The 20333-nt window shown below is 38.5% G+C and overlaps 3 protein-coding genes and 1 long non-coding RNA gene across 5 annotated transcripts in view; 1 reads left to right on the forward strand and 3 right to left on the reverse strand.

The window, feature by feature from the left end:
* LOC109961099 (uncharacterized) overlaps window positions 1-1612 on the reverse strand; it is a 4584-nt gene extending 2972 nt beyond the window's left edge. Inside the window, exons 1-2 of the long non-coding RNA XR_002275097.1 lie at window positions 1541-1612; window positions 1128-1175 (exon numbers count right to left, since the gene is read on the reverse strand). This is a non-coding gene — a long non-coding RNA (uncharacterized LOC109961099). The remainder of the gene's footprint in view (window positions 1-1127; window positions 1176-1540) is intronic.
* Window positions 1-2922, forward strand: part of fbln7 (fibulin 7) — a 13199-nt gene extending 10277 nt beyond the window's left edge. The window contains exon 11 of the mRNA XM_020601685.1: window positions 1595-2922. Coding sequence (XP_020457341.1) covers window positions 1595-1967 — 373 coding nt within the window. The 3' untranslated portion in view covers window positions 1968-2922. The remainder of the gene's footprint in view (window positions 1-1594) is intronic.
* Window positions 2923-4354: 1432 nt separating this feature from the next.
* Window positions 4355-12238, reverse strand: tmem87b (transmembrane protein 87B). Of its 2 annotated transcripts, none has more exons than XM_020604077.1 (19): window positions 11900-12238; window positions 10982-11042; window positions 10806-10897; window positions 10578-10712; window positions 10388-10441; window positions 10129-10297; window positions 9801-9862; window positions 9488-9671; window positions 9277-9376; window positions 9066-9159; window positions 8597-8668; window positions 7592-7700; window positions 7381-7439; window positions 7179-7282; window positions 7027-7100; window positions 6834-6904; window positions 6604-6656; window positions 6479-6509; window positions 4355-6185 (listed from the first exon to the last, which is right to left on the reverse strand). In XM_020604077.1, exons 1-19 carry the CDS (start codon window positions 12047-12049, stop codon window positions 6144-6146), a joined length of 1716 nt encoding a protein of 571 aa, XP_020459733.1. In that variant the 5' UTR covers window positions 12050-12238; the 3' UTR covers window positions 4355-6143. The 2 variants fall into 2 exon arrangements, with proteins under 2 accessions (XP_020459733.1, XP_020459726.1); XM_020604070.1 differs by lacking the exon at window positions 8597-8668 and adding an exon at window positions 8258-8329 and having other exon boundaries at window positions 11900-12233.
* A 912-nt stretch (window positions 12239-13150) lies between these two features.
* mertka (c-mer proto-oncogene tyrosine kinase a) overlaps window positions 13151-20333 on the reverse strand; it is a 15298-nt gene continuing 8115 nt past the window's right edge. The window contains exons 9-19 of the mRNA XM_020602957.1: window positions 18855-18990; window positions 17693-17843; window positions 17035-17120; window positions 16839-16934; window positions 16613-16693; window positions 16438-16530; window positions 16203-16321; window positions 16014-16123; window positions 15747-15906; window positions 14198-14334; window positions 13151-13914 (exon numbers count right to left, since the gene is read on the reverse strand). Of these exons, the coding sequence (XP_020458613.1) occupies window positions 13524-13914; window positions 14198-14334; window positions 15747-15906; window positions 16014-16123; window positions 16203-16321; window positions 16438-16530; window positions 16613-16693; window positions 16839-16934; window positions 17035-17120; window positions 17693-17843; window positions 18855-18990 (1560 nt within the window). The 3' untranslated portion in view covers window positions 13151-13523. The remainder of the gene's footprint in view (window positions 13915-14197; window positions 14335-15746; window positions 15907-16013; window positions 16124-16202; window positions 16322-16437; window positions 16531-16612; window positions 16694-16838; window positions 16935-17034; window positions 17121-17692; window positions 17844-18854; window positions 18991-20333) is intronic.

Raw genomic sequence — 20333 nt, forward strand, 5'->3', positions numbered from 1 at the left:
CAAACAATAATGAGTGTGGGTAAGAAAGTTCCGTCACTGAAGAGGTGCACAACATGGTAAAGCCGCTTAAATGTTTCATACAAGCTGGGCCTTATTTTGGTAGTTTGGGCCTTTGTTGCTATTGGTAGCAATAACAAACAGACCATGGAAATGTGACAACATTGCTAACAACCAACTTAACCAGTTTTCTTTGGAAGAGAAATTAAAAGCTGCTACTGGAACCGGTATTAAAATTCTTGTAAATATTACCAGCAACCTCCAGGTACAGCTTTGACCTACTTGCCCAGTCTCCTACTGGGTACTTGGTGTAGATGGGTGTTCACATTTAGAAATTTAGCATTTCTGTCACTTTTAATTTTACTTTCAAGTAAAGTGGTTTAGATAATCTGATTTAAAATGTTGACTGTTGCTTAAACCTTGCAAACTTCCTTGCCCTATTATTGTAGTGATGTCCCCATGTTCCCAGACCATACTCTTGTGAGAGCAGTGTTATCATAGGTCATAGAAATGATGACAATTTAAAACTAAGTTGTGGTTATAGCTGGACCACAGTGATGCAAACCGTTCCTGACAAAGAATATGCATGCTCAGCAGAACCTCACTAGATGACGTCAATTTTTTCCCCACTTTAAAACCATGTAGAACATCTGTGTCCTGGCCAAATTTCTGGAGACATTACAACTCCTATCTCCTTGTTTGCCAGTCATGAACAAGCTGCCTCATTAAAGAGCATGAAACAAAGCTCTGTGTGCTTCCACTGAACCATCAATGTGGTGAAATACTGCTCCACTGCTAGCAAAGAAGCCTAACCAATGTTTGGTAGAACACTTGTCCCAGTGTCCCAGTTTCATACTAATGCTAAGCAGGTTTTGAGTTTGTAGACATTCACAATTAAAAGTGACGGGGTGACTGAATTAACTATACTCTCACATGTCAGTGTCCATACTAAATCTGCCTCATTGTTGGTATGTCCCAGAATGCAGCATTTGGGGGTAAAAGCTACTCACAGCTGCAAGAAATTAAAACAAGATGATAGTGTGATAGTTCAAGAAATATCTCATAACATAATGCAAAAACTGCATCTTCAGAAAAATACTTCTTTTGCGTAAAGTATGATTTGTACTTACTTTCTACAGTGTAATTGACATCTTGCAGTGTATGTCCAGTTTCATTTCCTGTTGTACAAAATGGAAAAGTACACTGATGTCTTGTACACTAACTACAAAATAGTACACTATGAAAATGTAAATGTGTATATATGTCATTAAGGCATTGAATTGAAACAAAGCTAATATTAGTGGGGGGAGGGGGCAAATGGAAGTTTATATGCAGATGCAAATGTCCTCCACAGTTTTTATTGTTGTTCAGTTTGCCAATGATCCACGTCTTCAGGGCACATGACCTCATATGTACTGTATGTGTGTCACTTCTCTTTAGTCACAAAGAAACAGTTACTGGGTTTAGATTAAATATAATTATATAACTACTTCACCATATGGCCACATTACTTAGCAACACACAGAGAGACTGGAAAACATACCACTTTATCCTGTAATGCCCCCATTTTAATGTGTCCTACATTTCCATCCTGCAGACAGTGTGAGAGAAACCCCTGCCCCATGGACAGCCGCTCCTGTCACCTGGCTCCTAAGACTGTATCCTTCCATTACTTGTCTCTGCCTTCCAACCTTCAGACTCCTGCCACACTTTTCCGTATGGCGACTGTCGCTGCCCCTGGGCGCGCGGGGCCAGACAGCCTGCGCTTCGGCATAGTGGGCGGAAACTCCCAGGGTATCTTTGTCATGCAGCGCTCAGACAGACAGACTGGTGAACTGATACTGGTCCAGCAGCTCCGTGGACCACAGGAGACCAGCGTTGACGTGGACATGTCTGAGTACAGTGAGCGGATCTTTCAGGCCAAGCATGTAGCCAGGGTCTATGTTCTCATTTCACCTTACAACTTTTGAGAGTGTGCTTGCAAATGAGGAAGACTAAAGACAGAAAGGTGAAGAAAAACAAGAGTGCATAATGGCACTGAGTTTATTTATCTGTTTCTTGATCCCCAATCAAAAATTAATTTGTCTGAGTAGCCAGTCATAGGCCAATCTTTGTTCAGTGGCCAAATTACCAAAAGAATGAGAGTGTCAAATTAATATTTAACAGTTATATTTTTAGTATAACAATATAACAAATATAATAAAACCCATCATAGATGCTTCTTTAACTAGTGTCATTATGGCCTATTACTGATGGTGTTTGGCTGAGTTAGTCTGGATGTATAAAAACTAGCTAAACAAAAGCATAGTGAATGGTTTGGGAGGGATGGGTAAGTGTTGCAATGTTTGCCGTTACTCCATGTTTGTATTTTTATGTCCACTATAGAATTTTGAGTAGTGCATGGTCAGGCCCTGAGGCTGATGCTCTGCCATTGTTTTGCTGATGACAGATCCCTGTACGACATTAGTGCTCATGTGGCTCTAATTTATTGGAAATATTGTTTTAACATTGTAACATATGGTGCACCACAAGCTTATCTTCCATTATATATTGTATATTTGTTTGTTTTGTACCAGCTTGCCTTGTTTAAGGCAGCATTCATGATACTAAGAGAGTTGTTTTAAAGAGTAGATGCATATTTCTTCTGTTACTCATATTCTGCATGTTACCCAGAAATAACCTCATAATACTCTAAATCAAAGGTTATTTGGCAAGCTTGCCAATACACTACACAATTTGTCTGGAATTTTAATTGTCTCTGTGTAGCTGTAATAAAGTCATTCCAACATTTCAGTATTTGTTAGAACTACCTCGACTGATGTTGAACAGTGTGCTATTAAATGCCCTTGTGGCAGTGCTTCTCCTTCTACATCTCTTATGAGTTCATTTTAATGAGCGAAATGCAAACCAACACGTACTATAGCTGATAAGTGAACACTGGATAGCAATAAAACCTTCTGTTTAGAAAAGAAGAATGTTTTAGGAGCTCTGGGTCAGCAGTTCACAGACAGTACAAGTCAAAACAACATTTCCCACAGTGACATAAATACAATGAACAGTAATTCACATTTTAAACACATATCTCAATGTGTTTGTTTGGTACAGAAAGAAGAGACTAATATTCACCACATGTGTTCTCCTAACTTTCTTCACTCTCCATCCAGGGTTTTACATTGCAATAAAAGGAGCCAGAAGAGCTGCGTGCTTCCAGGAGGGAGTGGATGGTGAGAATCAAAACACATGGCCTGACCGTGCTCTGAAAATGACAACGTGCCTAAATGGCAGGCCTAATTTCCTTCAGTAACCACACCAGGAGTGATCACATTGCAGCCTTTCTTTCCAGGATTCTGCTCAAGCTGTTTGATCTTCACATGTTTCATCCATTCTGAGGCAGAAGGATACTGCCAGAGACAATTAGAGTAGGGAGATACAAAACTTAAGCCATTTGCTGGAGAGTAGTGATAAAAATATATAGTGAAAACTAGTGAGAAAGGCTGGTATTTAGCTGCAGGGCTGTAGTATGTGTTTGTTATTTTGTCTACCCCATGTAGGGTGACTATAAATGTTCTGGTCACATTCCATTCGCAAGAAACACAGCAACGTTTTCACAAAAAAGGAGGAAATCAGAAATTCTTGAAATTCCAGGGGAAATCAAATTTTGAACTGCGGTACATGCAGTATCTTCCTAAACATCTTTTGCTTTTGACTATGCAAGCAGAAACCATTGTCAAGTGAAACAGCTAAATCAATTTAAATCTATGAATCTTCATCAAAACATATAAGGCCTGTGTGTTACTGGTTGGTTAGCACAGAATGAAATACACTAGAGGAACTTTTCTATACTTCTATTGTGCAGGAGATGGGAAAGGTCATCTGTGGATAAAAGTTTGGAAGAAGTCCAGAAATATTTTAGAGTAATGGAAAGCAGAATGAAGGTGCATGCATGTGCTTTTGACTCTGACTTTGAAGTCGTCTACTGACTACCATTGCAGGCCATAATACTACTTTTGTTTGATCCAAATATGATTCTATTTATTTTATTTAACTTGTATTTAACCAGGAAGAAATAGCTCCATTGAGACCTGGGGACTGCTTTACAAAGGCTGAATATCAGCTTAGACAGGAGACAGACATCATGGGTCAACAACAAGTTGTTAAAAGCTTCTAAGTTCATATATCAGGATGCTAAGAAGGACCTGTCTCTTCAAAATAACACCATGTTTTCCTGTTTGTTTCCACAATGTTATTGTGATGGTTTTGTTGGTAAACTGTCTCCTATTACTGCTTGAAATGGAATATGCAAAGCGGTGTTAAAACCAAACAGATTTTAATTTACGTAGCAAACTCACAACCACAGTTAAATATGTATTTTTATTGGCAAATTAATACAAAGGAAACAAACATTCCTCAGCATTCAACTCATATTTAATCTGAGCGTACACACTTCCTGAGTAGGAAGAGAGAAGAAAAACTGCTGGTATGAAAAATTCAATCCCAGTTCTTCAAGACACTCATTAAAAAAACAGTCAAGTCACATTATCCAGACACCTCTCAACCTGCGGAAGTAAGAAATAACAGGAATCAGCCAAAGTCCATCTGTACAAATAATCAAGGTCCACTGCAGGTGTCTGCAGTGTTACATACCAGCACAATTATGCCATTTTTCCAACCAATAAAAACAAAAAACAGTGATCAGCTTGGGCTTGTGCTAACCACATGCTGTAACTTATCTGGCATGTCACAAAATAGAACGGCCTAGACAGAGAATAGTACAAGGCCTGCTGCTGCATTAATTCAAGACAGCACACGTTAAGACAACAACAGTGTTGCAACTCTAAAACTACACTGACAAAAACACCAGACCAGCCATTTTCAAAAATAATCATCCCCCCCCCCACCACACACACACACACACACATTTTAGAGTTATTGGAAAGAACATGAATGTTTTAAGGTGTCTGTGAAAACAATTTTATCAGCAAAGGAAGCAAACATGGCAAACAAATAAACGAGCTGCAGTTTGCCATTTGCCTAGTAGTAGTGTGAGATTGTTCAGGGTCCAAATTATAAAAAAGAACAAAACAAAAGGAAGCACACACTGTAAACACACTTACCATAAACACAAGTGAACATACGCTTTGACAAATTATAAATATGCTTGAAGCAAATAAATTATTAAACTCCATACTAATACACAGTATAGTGCGTCTTTTTTCAGAGGACACAAAACCTGTGCATCCACACATACACAGTAGATTCAAAGCATGACTACGAACTCCCAATTGTGCACTACTGAATACAGCAACATTTCAGTTCAGTTTCATGTTTGTGCTTCATCCCTCTCACACTTCATCACTTTCTGATGCTGAACATGCCAGGTGGCTTCAATCTGAGATACTTTATATGTGTGTATATATCAGAAGTAATACAGGCACAGCTTTGATCTCCAAAGTCCATAGCAACAAATGTTCTATTCAAAGTAACAGTATTAAAATTTTCAAAAAGTCCTTGTCTCAGTATTTAATGCTGGCAAAAGAAAAGATACTAGCACTTTGTATGTAAATACATACCATTTAATAAATTCCATAGCTTTTATAAACTCTCTCTCTCTCTCTCTCTCTCTCTCTCCTATGGCTGCAAAAATACTTTAGATAATTTGTTCATGTTGTTAATTACTGAGGAAAAAAGGGTTTTAATTTTCTCCCCATCCTAAACAAGCATCTCATTTTATTACAACCAACCACCAATATCTAGTCACCCTGAAAAGACACTTAATTTGTAAGCATGTTCATGCAAGAGACCCACTGTTCTTAATTCTCTCATAAATTTACATTGACATAACAAAATTAAATACAACACATTCTCTTTGGAAGGTAAATTGATCATATCTGGGAAACAGTGAAGCAGCTGGTCAATGAAAGATGGTTTACCGCTGGAAGAGTCCTTGTTCTCAAAGTTGAGGAAATGAACAGAAGACCCCTAAATAAACTGTGGCCTGCACTGCTCTGTGGAGTGGCAAAAGGAAGATCTCCTGAAAAACAAAATGGCACTCCACAAACCAAACAGAATTCCTGCCCTGCTACATAGTCCTGGGCAGCTGCTATAATTCTCCCTCCATGTCAAATGAAGGCTGGAAATATTTTGCCTCACTCCAGCTTTGACATCTCATACTTGGTCGTCATGATTTCCTGGGAAATGATAAGCAATTATAAACCAGAAGTTATTTCCAAGACCAGTCAATATTTAATTTTCACTTTCAGAAAGAAATCCCTCAAAAAAAAAAAGTTTCTGTCCATTATTCCTTCAACTATAGAGGGCGCAGTGTAGTGTTTGCTAAGGTACACTCCACTTAGCTTCACATAAGCCTTTCTTTCTTATTGTTTTTGGAAAAACTCTCTCATCACTATGGACCTAGACTAACATGGTTTAAAAAAAGCAGTGTGGCTTAATCATGTTTTGTACATCATAGAGTAATTCATACCTCATCTGAGTCGAGCAGGACTGGTAGAGCTCTGCAGTAACAAACAGAACCAAGGACTCAGAATCACACAGGCCTTATATGAAAACTTTGTTGAATTAATAAATATAAATTGACATGGTGCTTACACATCAGTAAGAGAGCTAGGAATGTTTTCCTCCACCCACTTCAAGTCTTCATCCTATTCAAAAAAAAAAAAGGATGAAAAATGAAATGCTGCCATCTGCTGAAATATGGGACACTTCACCAGGCACGGTTCCTGATGGTAAACAGCTGCCCTTATCATTTGTTTAATGTTTAATAAACCACACCAGTTTAAATTAATACAGAACTTTCACATAACAGTTATGCTACTTACTGGGCTTGTTTCTCCAGGCTTCACTGTGCCATTTGTCTCATTTTTAGCTGCTCTCAACTTTATGCCATCAACTGTGAATAACACAATAAAGACCAACAGAAAAAAAAATATACAAGAATAACATGACCATTATATACTCCAAATGTTTGCAGTGTCCCTGAGGAGAGGTAATGCTTCCATTACGTTACTGTACCAAAATTTCCAGAGGCGACGAACTCCTCAATCTCCTCATCATCAGAGTCATCGATGAGAGGTGTGAAAGCATACCTGTGAATAATGAAATTAATATACCACCACTTCCTGTTGTCATAATCATAGTCGTACTAAGCATAATGTACTACTTGCCTTTGGTTGTTTGCAGATGGCCTCCATAAAAACATTATGACAAGCAGAATGACAGAGAACAAGAACCTCCAGAAAGCATCATCTACCCACAGCTCAATCCAGTCCTTCACACCAAAAACAGGTCCAATTATCAAAACTATGTAAATCTTTTTCTTTTTTTTTTTTTACACTTCTACTCATGAATATGCCAAACCATACTCACAGACCGGCAAGCTGCTAGCTGAAATTTCTTTGCTGTCCAGCCCATGAAAACAATGGAAGCTGAGGAAGAGAAGGGCAAAGTTTGACCCATGATTCTTCTTCTCTTTTCCGAAGGTTGCTCTAACTGTGTGTCAATAGATTCATCTATTCTTACACACAAATAACCGAAAATCATTAGTGTAGTATTTTCTATTATAACTAGTACAACTTACCAATGACGGCAAATATTAGCGTGTTTGTAAAGTGCCTGTAGAGAGACAACTTGACAGGGTTTCTCCTCAGCTTCAGAATCTTGATGGTTTGTGCCAGACTGACAAAGATGTTAGTGGCAGTCAAGGTAAACATGTGGCAAACATAACATCCAAACCAGTATTAACAGTGGCTTGTAAAGATAAAACAGGTAATGGGGACCCTCCATCACAGATAACTCAGGACAAACCAAGATGGAGAAAAAGTGGGACAATGGCAGTTATACCAAAAGAAGAAAGCAACCAAAAATAAAAATAAAAGAGAACCGTGAGTGGGCATGCAAGTCATAGATTCAGCCAGTTCACACCCAGACTCTCCATTAACAGTACCATAAGAAAATGTCACTCATCGTGCAAAAACAGCAGCAGTGAGGATGGAGGAGGATTTTCAGAGCATTTAAATCATCAACCAGAAGAAGAAAAAAAAAAGACTTGTTATAAATTTTTGTAGTGGCTGTATCCCAGACTGCTTCTTCTGATATGCAGTACATCTCCCTCATTCACTGCTAATTATCTGGGAATCAATCGGCTGCAGGTCAAACTCTCCTAGTCTAATTTGGGGTTATGTGAAGAAGATGAGGAGCAGAGAGAAACCACACAGGGAAAGATTACAGGAACACAAAAGGATATCCACCAGCATAGAGAGGAGTCAAGCAGAGCCAGAGGAATTTTGGCCAGCAGGGCCATGTCTAAGTCTTTCGTCTAGAGGGGATGACAGAGCAGGACCAAAGAACACAAGGAGGAGATTATGGGGGGGGGGAATAATAATAATAATAATAATAATAAACACAGATAATACAGGAGATTAAAAAAGCAGCACTGGAAGTAAAATATAGTACAATTCATGAATGCAAATGTTCTAAAATCACTTGGCATCAATTATTTGACATGTATGTCCACTTTGTTGTTACACAAGAATATAATAACTACTGATTATTGATGTTGCTGAAGAATATACTGGAAGGATATGAACCAAAGGCAGCCAGACTCAAGCACAGCCAGAGCAATTGCTATAATGAGAGTGGGGCCATTGTCTTGACCCTTCATTTTTGTCCAAATCAAGAAAAAGCACCAACTGTGATACACACACAATCTAAAACACAATCTAACAACAAACCATGGAGTTTACACTGAAAATTCTTGGTTAATTTTCAGTCAAGCAGTGATAAAACTATACCCTGAAAGTTATCAAACTTGGTTTTGATTATTGAGTAGTAGTTTGTCATTTGGCACCGAACACTAGCTGGTTACAACTTCTAACATTTGTTTCCTCTTATTCAAATTGTTAGTTATTGTGTTATATTAATGGCCAGATTAAATAACCTATTTAAATTCATACTGTAACTTGTAACTTCTGATGGGCATGTATTATTGCTGACATTTGCGAAGACTTCTTGCAGTGTTGAAAAAAAAAAAAAAATCTGACAACACAGCTTACCCCAGTAATCCTCAGGACACCTTCAATGCTAGCAAAGGAAAAGTAGAGGATGCCGAGCCCCACCACTCTGTGCATCACTGTCCCCAGTCGAGGTCTAAACACAAAGAAAAAAGCTGATTGCCTGATCCTGTTTGTATGATCATTTAGGATTTTTCAATATAAACAAATGAGCAACTGTGTCTATAGCATAGATATATGTATTCTGACATACTTTACAATGCCATAGCCGAGGCTGACAATGATGACAAGCAATCGAGCCAAAGTCCTTTTAAGGGCAGAGACCAATTCGGCAAAGATCAACAAACCTGGAGCTAAAGACAAAAGCAAGGACAAAAGAAAAAAAAAACATTTAAAACCAAACATCTTTCTAGTGTCACTTGGAAATGGTAAAAAACATATTGTGATGTCCTGTAGACACTCACAAGCAGAGCCGACGGCATTGGTATTTTCATATTCAGCACAGAAGACAGCCTTCTCCACCATCCCCAGGAGTATGACCCCTGCTATCCAGAACTGGATCCTCAGCAGATCCTTCCAATAGCATGCTGCCCAGATGAACCACAGCAGGGCATACAGGATGTACACTATGCACATCACCATGTAGAACTAAAAAACACACAGTGGGATCCGTCTATAGACTACAACTCTGTGTTCCAGCAAAGACTCATGGGCACATAAAAATAATGTACATATATTTGCAATGAATGTTTTTGACAATCACAAAATGTGACTTACAATCATGAGAGGCCATTCGGTGATAGAAATGTAGCCATGACTGCCTTTCATTACAACATTAACTGGAAAAACAAAATCCAGATATTAGAGAGATGAAACATGACAGTGTTTCCCAGCACAGAGAACTGGTTTGTGGTGGAACAAGCTGTGATATTTGACACTTCACTGTCAGCTACAAAACAGCTCTGCATTTATGAGCCAGCTTCCAAATAAGGAAATCTGCACATGAATGCACTGATTTGGCAATCTTTTCAATCAACTTCATTTCCATGTGTATAAAATAATACAGGGTGATAATGTTCCTTTGTGCCAGCCACAAAAGTCTCACCTGTTAAATTCCAGCTGGCATCCTGTTTAGTGGACATGATCTTAACAACCAGCAGGTAAGGCCCATCTGTCCATGTGGTGGCTATGACATTATCTTTTATTTTCACACTGCTGTTCTTCACAGTGCTGGTGCTGTCATACTCCTCAGTAATCCATCTGTCATTTCCATCCTGCAGTGTTACAAAATATTTATGTTTCTCATCTGCTCAAATCTTTGCTAATCTTAATCTACATTCAGAGAACAGTTCATGTTTTCTTACTGGAACTTCACCGTCCACAGGTGGTTTGACTTTATGTGGATCTGCTTTGGCTTTCTGAAAAACACAGAAAGTTACTGGATGTTGTAATACACATAACATATAATAATAATAATAATAATAATAATTTGATAATAAATACCACCCTGCTAAATGTGTGACTATGCTGAAGAGAGTAATGTAACAAACTTACTTTGAGCATTGGAAAGGAGCGCAGTCTACTGTTACATGTTATGGGACCATGTATGTGCTCGATGTACTCTCCTTGTCCGAGGGGATTTGGATCCAGGCTCTCCCCACGACTCAGAGGTGTTTTGTCATACATTTCCTACACACAATGCCAGCCACAGTTCAGAACTCATATAATCAAGTCTAGACTGACAGACTGATAATTATTATGGCATTAAGATCTTATACTTACTTCAATATTGTTGAATTCATTGTGACAGGGGTAGTATTTTAGATACCAGTGAATATGGAAGGTCAGCTCCTCAGGACAGTTAAAAGACACAACTAAAAGATGGAGAAATAAATGGTGATAAACACAAGGGATACAAATATTTGTGACTGGTTGTGAGCACATTTTCTATGTCCTACCTTTCAGTTCAATGTCTGTGCCTTTATACATGGATTTCCTTAAGATCAGTGGTCCTGATGTCTGCAGAACAGTAGATACAGTTTATGATCTAGAGTGCAAGCAGGGATTATTTCTCTTATTGATCAATATATAATTAGTTTGGTGGACTAATTAATCATTTAGGTGGGATGGGGGCTCAGTGGTAAGAACTGTCCTCAGTTAAAATTTAATAAGGAGGGGCTGTGTTTGTGAAGAGGTCAAAATACCTGAGGGTCAGGTGAAGTGGAAACTTTATTATTGTGCATAGGTGTGAGCTTATATGTCTGTCTGTCTGAGTTCTCACAGACTGGTGGCACACCTAATACTGCAACTAGATATACAGTCAGAAACTGAAACATCTCAATACCTAAATTATTGATCAAGGCTTTCTAGTTCTCCTTGACCCAAGTCTGGGAAATGTGCCTTAATACTGATAAACAAGAGGAGGGATAAGTTCTCGATTGTAGGTTTTCATAAGTAATATAGTGTTGTGTAGCAGTATGGTGATAACGTTGAAGACCTAACATTAAATACACACATTAAATAAACCAGACTAAATCAAAACCCAGCTCTAACTAATTAGGCTTTTCTCTCATGAGCTCTGGGAGACTCCTTGAATAGCTGCTGAAGCCAGCTAATTAGCCGACTGCTAACCTGAAGTGCATATTAGTGCTAATTAGTTAATGTTAACTGCAATCTCCGCTCTTTACGCAAACACCCTAATTAAAAATCTGCTGGAGTTTCAGTCAAGGCTGGTTATCAAGACATCACGAATGAAGTACATGTTACACGACTGGATTGTCAACAGCTAGCATAACAAGGCTAATGTAGCCACATTAGCTGACCAGTGCTGCGGTTGTCCAGTAAGTCAACTAATTATTTGTATTTTAGGTACTCACATTTGCAACTGTGATTCTCCAAAGCCCTGTTTCTGGAGCAGCAACAACAGTATTTATGGTACTAGGTAAAACTATCAAAATGAGTGCCCACGGGTAGAAAACTCCTCTAGTCGGACAGCTCCACGTCCTCATCCTGACTGCAGTATCCATGTTCCTTGTAGCTTCGCACACTTCCAGCAGGAGGCGCCGTAAACACAGCAGGAGAAGGAAGAACCTCAATGTGAATTTACCTGTCACCTTCTGACCCAGCACAGTTCCTTATTAAGTTTATTCTGCCATGCCTGGCAGATCTCCTGATTTAACTCCAATCATCACACAGACTACCAAAAAAAGCTCTGAGTCAAGAGTTAGTCATAATGCTTAATTGCACTGTGCACCTGCTCAGAGTTCTGCACTGTGGCTTATTAAGTTCGGAGTTCACCCTTCTCCAGATCAATAAGTTGAGTTTCTGGTGAGTTTTATTATCAGTGGAATTCTGTGATAAGTGGAGTTGTCTAACAACTTCCAACACAGTCTGACTCACACAGCTGTATGACATTTCTTAAATGGCTGCCAACACATTGTCAAGTTCTCATTCACAGATTGTTGGTGAGAAGTGAACCATTATTCACCTGCACAACAGTTTCAATTTTGTATTTTTCCAAGTTTAGCCACTGTGTATATAGTATGTTGACTCCTAAAACATTATGCATATACCTGTTCTTCTTCTTCTTAAGAAGAACAGTTTTCCTTTCTTCAACTTGGTTGCCCTTTAAATTTAACATGGTCTTACCAAGCTCTGCGGTAGCAAGTTTGCTTTGTTTCTGTCTTGACGCGACTAAAACCTGTGAAATGTTAACTTGACAATTACACTTCTAAAAAACACTGTTCAGTGGTCAGCACTTTGAAAACAAAGCTGATGTGTTACATAGCTGAGTGAAACAATATGTTCTCATGCTCAACTACTAATCTAATACTAATACAACTAAAAGCTGTAAACTGTGAACTTGAGATTGTTTTGTCTGCTGATTCAGTTGTCACCTATGGTTTCTTCAGGAACTGCTTTCTCTAGTTATTCATCTTGCTTTTGACTCCACAACATACACTTTGACTCCTGTTACTATTCATTTTTCAGAGTTTGTGCATCAATACTTAAGTTGGACACTATTAATGTTGAGTGCTTTATGTATAGCATCAACTTAAATCATTTGTCTACCACTGTAAGTTTCATTATCAAATTTCAAATTAATTAACAAACCATTTATTTTTTACAGTATACAAGATCACTTTAGAAATGTTCTGTACATTTTTATATTAACATTGTAACATGGAATGCAGTACAGTAAACAATTTCACAGTTCGTTGTCTCTTAAGCTTATTGAAATATGTTCATTAATTGGTCTGATGTTGACTCACAACATTCTGAAAATTGACATGTAAGCTGGCCACGGAAAGCGCAAGTTACAGAATGTCCACATCAGGAAAATGTCAAGGTGCCTCTAGTGCAACAAGGCAAATAGTTTAGTACTGAGGGATCAAGATGACAGATTAATTACAGTTTTAATCTGTTGGGTACCAGTCACTATGGCAGGAAAGAAGTGTCTCTTGAACTGTGATCCGTCGCTGTCACGTCAGTATCCATGTCTCAGTTTGCTTGACTTAAAGCATCACTTGACAGAAGAGGAGTGTCCACTGCAGGAGATCTCAGGGAAGGATCAGAGGAGATTACCACCACATAACGATTGTTGTCCTCATCTCCCTCATCCTCCAGGCTCCCATGAATGTCAGCAGTAACTACTGAATGTTCTGCTACCTGATGGCTGCAAGAGGGGGAGGAACTGAAAACGGCATGTTCTGCACAAAGTGTTTCCCCATCGGGGTCCTCTTCAGGAAAGCTGGTGTTAATGTAAATGATACTGTCCTTGCTGAAAGACTCTGGCAGCCTTTCTGTTATCTTTTCTAGCATTTCTCGTAACTGGGTAAAAGTGGGTCGGTCCAGCGGATCATCCCTCCAGCAGCTGTACATGATCTCATATCTAGACACAGGTAAAGGAAATCATGCATTTTAATATCTCTTGATGCTTTTTTTGTAAGAGCCTTGTTTTACAGCTAACACAACCAAAGGTGTTAATTTCCAAACACATTTGCAATTTATATATTCCGTCTCTACTTGGAAATGGTGAACAAAACCATGCAGTTTCAAGTTGCTGGGCTAGGTGAAAGTAAAAATAATGGGAACTGAAAAGTCTATGTGGTACATATTAGTATTCCATGTGCACAACAACTTTACTTAACAATCAAACACAAATCAAAACTCACAGCTCATCCAAACAATCTGGAGGTTGCTTCAGTCTCTGCCCTCCGACAAGGTAGTCATAAATATCATGGTTAGGGATACCAGGGTATGGAGTGTTGCCTCGTGTAGCAATCTCCCACATGGTGACACCAAATGCCCACTGTGTGACACAGAAAATTAACTTCAGATATTTCATCGTGAGAAAAACTAGCAGTGCATACAGCAAACTTGTTTTCTCTGCTGTCTAGAAATACTATTACTATCCTAGAGTAACCCCTACCCTTAAAATGTGCTGACTTGAACATGTGCTAATAATTATTTCAAAAGAATAACTTATATTTGTATTTGCCATCCACTACAAAACTGTGTAGGCTGTGCATGTTTTCTTTTCAGAGTATATTTCCAACTGTCGTGTTTATGTTACAGTATGGATGACAGACATTTCCTTTCTGCATTCAGCTGCATGAAATCTTACTTTTTTTGCCAAATATCTCACCTGTTAACAAACCATTCTGTTCTTTCTTATACCATAATCACTTATCTCATTTGCTCTGATATTTCCATTGTAGTGTATCACAAAGTTAGTGTTTGTAAACAGTTCTTTGGAATTTCCCATATAGCCTACATTAATGATTGGTTGTATAATCTAATATATTGTGTGTTATTTGTGTTGTTAAATGTATGGGACTGATGTTGATAAGGATCCTCGTGAGCTTCTTAATGAGGCAAACGTGAGCATTCCTCTGAGTACAGCTAGCCGCTCGGTACACCTGTTTTTAATAAGCTGACAGATAGTTGGACCCAACCATAAACCTGAAAGACTATTGCACACAGAAAAAGATGTAGCCAAAAATGTCTGTGCATTCTTTTCCCCTGTGTGCATATGTGATAAGTCTAACTAAACAAAAGGAAATACTGAAAATATTTTGGGTTTGTGAACCCTTTTTGCACTTTGGATTTAGACTCTGGTATATACACTCTAGCATCTCCCTCTTTTTCTTTGGTTGAGTGTGATTTTTTTTAAACCTCTACTTTATCAAAACCTTCAGGAAATTGGATTTTAATCTACAATGTACTATTTTTAAAGTACTATTTTTGTCAGGTTTGCTCGGCCGCTCTGGCCTCCCTCACCTTTCCTACTGTCTCTGGCCCATTTACACTAATCACGTTCACCTGTTCCTCACTCCCTTATCACCAGCTGCACTTGATTAGGTTCTCACTATATTACCCGGTTTCACTCCTCAGTCACTTGCCAGTTCATTCTAGTCACTAGGCAAACTTTACTCCGTGCGTTTTCAATGTTTTGTATGTATTTGGCACCTAACAATTTTTGCACACTGATAAATGATACAAAGGACTGTCAAAACAAAATCTTTATCTTATCCTAAAAAGGAGGGATGATTATTTAAATCTAAATTCAGCCGATTGGTCTGTGTAAATGTCAGACAAAAGGGTTTGAACATTCATCTGTTATAGAGACAATATGCTGTTTGTCTGTCAGGTTCACAGGCTTGCATAAAATGACCAAAGAGTGACAGTACAGAAAAGACAGGAGCAGCTGAAGGTGCTTACCACATCACTCTTTACAGTAAAAACTCTGTCTGCCAGACTCTCTACTGCAATCCATTTTACAGGCATTTTAGCAATCCTGCCCTGCCTGTAATAATCTCCACTGTAGATCTTCTTAGATAACCCAAAGTCCGCCACACAAACTGTCATGTCATCACGCAGCCTGTAAGACAAACAAGAAATGGACCTTTCAAAATGGCATCCTGAAATAGTAAACTGAACCTTTCAACTATATCTTGGCTATAACTTTTTTTTATGTTTGCAACCTACATGCAGTTACGAGCTGCCAGATCACGATGCAGAAAGTTACGGCCGCTGAGATACTCCATCCCTAAAGCAATGTCAACCATAAACTTCAGGACTGTCTGAGTGGGCAAAAACTGTGGAAAAACAATTATAAGTTAATAATGTTTAGTCAAATAACAATTTATATATGCCATTGTTTGACTAAAATCCTACCATTGGACTCTCTCCCAGCCGTGAGCGCAGCAGGAAGCTATGTAGATCTCCATATTTCATGAATGGCAGGATGACCATGGGCTTAGGAAAATTCCCTGAACCTACTTCCAAGCACACACCTAAAGAGGATAAGGTATTACACAAAAATAATGTCAGGACGTGCAAAAGAAAATAGACCAGGAAACAAAGTAGCGAGATTTTACAACACTTAAAGAAGAAAATACATTACTCCTACCGAGGAGTTTGATGACATTAGGATGGTTGAAATCTTTCATACAGGCCGCCTCATTCAGAAACTCTTCAATCTCCTTTTGAGAGAAGCTGTCCACTATTGGAAGAAAGACAATGAAGTTAAATATTTGCCAGTTCTACTTGTTTTATAATTCAAAAGCAAGTAATGCAGGACTCACATTTCATTGTTTTCACAGCAACCTTTTCTGTTGTTCCATCTGGTTGTTTTAAACGTCCTTCTACCACTGAGCCAAATTCCCCTGGTGAAAAATAGAACTGAAACTTAAATACTTATACTACGTACAGTGCAATATGTGTTTCTGTGTAAATATCAAAAAAGAGAACCATGTAAATATGAATATTTTCTGTGCTTACACATTTACAAAAATGACAGTGCTCCCTTACCCTCTCCGAGAACTTTCCCTATCGAGAGTAAATTCCTGGTGATCATCACATCCTGAAGTTTGGCCTGGAGCTCTTCACTAATGCCAAGGCCGCCAACTGCAGACAGGACACACTAGAGTTATGATTTATTTAAAAAATGTGCACAAATGCCTACAACCATATTGTTTTTTCCCCCCAGTTACATTCAAGAACATACGTGTCATTCTTATAGGTGATCGATTGTAGGATCTCTGGGATTTGTACTGTATGACAGGCTGTTTTTCTTCACATCCAAACACTTTCCTGCCCGGGGAGATGGTGGAAAAAAAGAATGCTGAACAGTGCGTTAAAGTCATTACAACTCTGTAATAATACAAAACTGAAAAAGCGGTTGTAGTGAGGAAACCCTCTGAGTTGTTTCTTTCCTGACTTTGGGTTCAGACACAGTTTTGCCATCTGAGCCTGTGACACATTCCTATCCATATCCTGAGTAGCAAGACTGAGTCACAGAATTTATGATAATGAATTCCAGAATAAAAACAGCTGGTTGTTCACCTCTTCAGCTCTATGGCTATTACTGGTGACAATAGTGATTAAGAGGAAGTAAAGACATTATATTAACAGAGTCTATAGTGTTCTGTTTTTCCAAGTCCTACTACAATAGCAAGATTACTCAACATCCCCAGGTGCTGAACCAAAATGAACAACAATCAAAGATTGAATAAAAAGCAAACCATGTAGACCAATAGATCACCAATTCAGCAAACAACAGCAACTTCAAAGTTCAACTTCAAATAAGACAATGAAACCTGGAGCACCACTGGTAATTAAATCAACACCATGTTCGCACAGAAGGTGAAAGATTGTCAGCATACCTAAAAGAAGAGTCAGAATTCTTGTTGTGTACCCAGATAATCCCCGCGATGATAAGCAGCAGAAGACAGAAGCTAATCACCACACCCAGCACAACATAGAAAGAGTGCGGAACCCCAGTGTCAGGGCTGGACGATGGGGACACCGCTGCTTCTGAAACAGGCAGAAGAAACATTAAGCATGATCAAAATAAAAAAAAAAACAGCATTCAAAGAACTGATTTCCAAAATACACCATTCAAGATTGTTATCTGAATCCCATTACAACAGAAAATAGGATACTTCTTTAGTCATTTCATGTTAATCAACGATTTCACAATCACCATGATTATAGCAACTTCTCCATATTATCTAAAAGTGTGTATTTTCTGTCATGGCTGTTTCTAAGTAACCTGTTAAGTAAAGCAGGACAATAAATTGTGACATGCAAATGTTTTTTTCTTGTTGATCACTGACAATCAGTGTGTTGAAATTTTAGCTTTTTTCATTTTACATACATGTCCAACATATGTTTTGCCAGTGAACTTGGCAAGTTATGGCTGTTTTGCTATCAGCTCTGCAAAACGATTGTTGGGTACAGCAGTGCATTTAGCTTAATGCTAACATCAGCATACTAATGTGCCTGTAATGACAGTTTTAGCCACACAGATATATACACTCTGTTTATTTCTATATATAGTGTATATTTCTCTGGTTTAGCAGGTATAATGCTAAGTGTGTTAGCATGCTAAAATTTGCTATTACAATGAAAAGTCAGGGATCTCAAAGTGAATGTGATTCACAAAGGGACAATCAATATGTGTACCAAATCTGATGCCAGTTCATCCAATAGTAGTTGAGCCATTTCACTAAAACCAAAAACATCATCCTCATAGTGGTGCCAGAGGAAAAAGCTGGGGGTCAACAAGTGAGTAGGCTTCATCCCCTGGTGACCATGGATGTCTGTACACAGTTTCATGCCATTTCAAAAGATCTCAACATAAAGTAAAATCAATTAGCTGACTGCTAGTAGATGATGTCTAACACCTTAATATGTTCTATCGCTATTCATAGGGTTGTAATGTTATTCTAGTATAGTACAATATATTAGCAGAACTTGGTCTGTTTATGATGTTAACAGCCCTGAGATGATGACATGAGGAGATAAAACAGAAGAGCAGCTTACTGTCTTCTGGCACAAACAGCCAGACTCGTGGGCTGACCATGCCACTCCCTGCCTGTGTGCAAGCAGCCACCTCCACACTGTAGGTTGTGTTGAATTCCTGCACAGCTACAGTGGCTGTGGTGGTGTAACTGTGGATCTGAAATAACACACAGCAGCAGAGATCATTTAAATGTGGATTGTGTCTCGTATCAGGTGTCAAGACATATTTTATGGTTAATCATTATCTCTATAGAGAAACAGTTCAGAGAGCATGGGTCATGGGCTAAACAGGTTTAATAGTGCAATAACATCTTAAATTAAAAGAGATTTGCACATTTGCAAGTTTATGATAAGAGAGAATATTTTGAGGACATTCTGGTAGAACAACATGCCAAGGAACATCTTGTACATTTGTGTACATCTCACATTCAGCTCAGCAACTTTTCTGCGTCATGTCCTTTCTCAGTACATCTCTTTCTCCTTTTCCCCCTCCCCCTTACATTTACCGTAATGAACTATAACACATTAGAAGTGCAATTTTCCTCAAAGTCCATTTCAAGCTGTCACTCATACTATGAAACCTTTGTGGAAAATCCCATTAAAAGTATAGTGGGGATTATCATATATAATGAAGCTCCCTGCAAAAAAAGGGAAGGAGATGAACTTTCTGGATCAGCTATGATGGGAGAGAGCATGTGAGAGACATAGCCCTGTATTTCACAACACCATACAGAAGCATGTGAGGTTTCTCTGCTTCTTCATTGTGCTGACAGGGAAAGCTGAACCCATGATTAATGTCTGTCATGTCTGTGGCACCAAGTAAAACACAACCAGTCAGTTATATAGATAGATAGATAGATAGATAGATAGATAGATAGATAGATAGATAGATAGATAGAGATTAGGTTTGCAAGGATTTATACAAGTAAAGGCTAAATGTTATTACAGTACAACAGCAATACTCAACACCATTTGAGTATTAGTTGTTCCCCAATTTGGGAAGCAACCTCAAATTCAAAAGAAGGTGATGGAACCAACAATCTACCATAAAACACATCAAATTATGAGCAAACAATAACATTTCCAGTCACTGCTACTATACAAAGCATTTGTATATAATGACATCACCAAGTGACTGGATGGCACGTCAGGATATTTGTGCCTATGGTACGCATTCACAATGCATTTACTCTGATGAGTCAAGGCCACATGCTGAACGAAGAAAAACACTGGTTACCAGTTTTCACATCATCAGCTTCCTTTCACTGTGATACAGACAGGAAGGACAGGAAACACTATTGTACAAGAGAAATAGGGCAGTCACAGAAGCACTACAGACAAACAGCATCACAGAATATCTCAAAAGGACATTTGATGTAAACAAAAGGGGTTGTTACTAAGTTAAAACTGCTATTTCTTATGAGAGTGTATCTAAAAAGGCAGTTTGTGTAAAAGACATTGCCTGCCTTGTTGAGAGGAGATGAAAAACTGTTCACAGAC

The sequence above is a fragment of the Monopterus albus genome, unplaced genomic scaffold (assembly GCF_001952655.1).
Source record: "Monopterus albus unplaced genomic scaffold, M_albus_1.0 scaffold3.1, whole genome shotgun sequence".
Classification (NCBI taxonomy): Eukaryota; Metazoa; Chordata; class Actinopteri; order Synbranchiformes; family Synbranchidae; genus Monopterus; species Monopterus albus.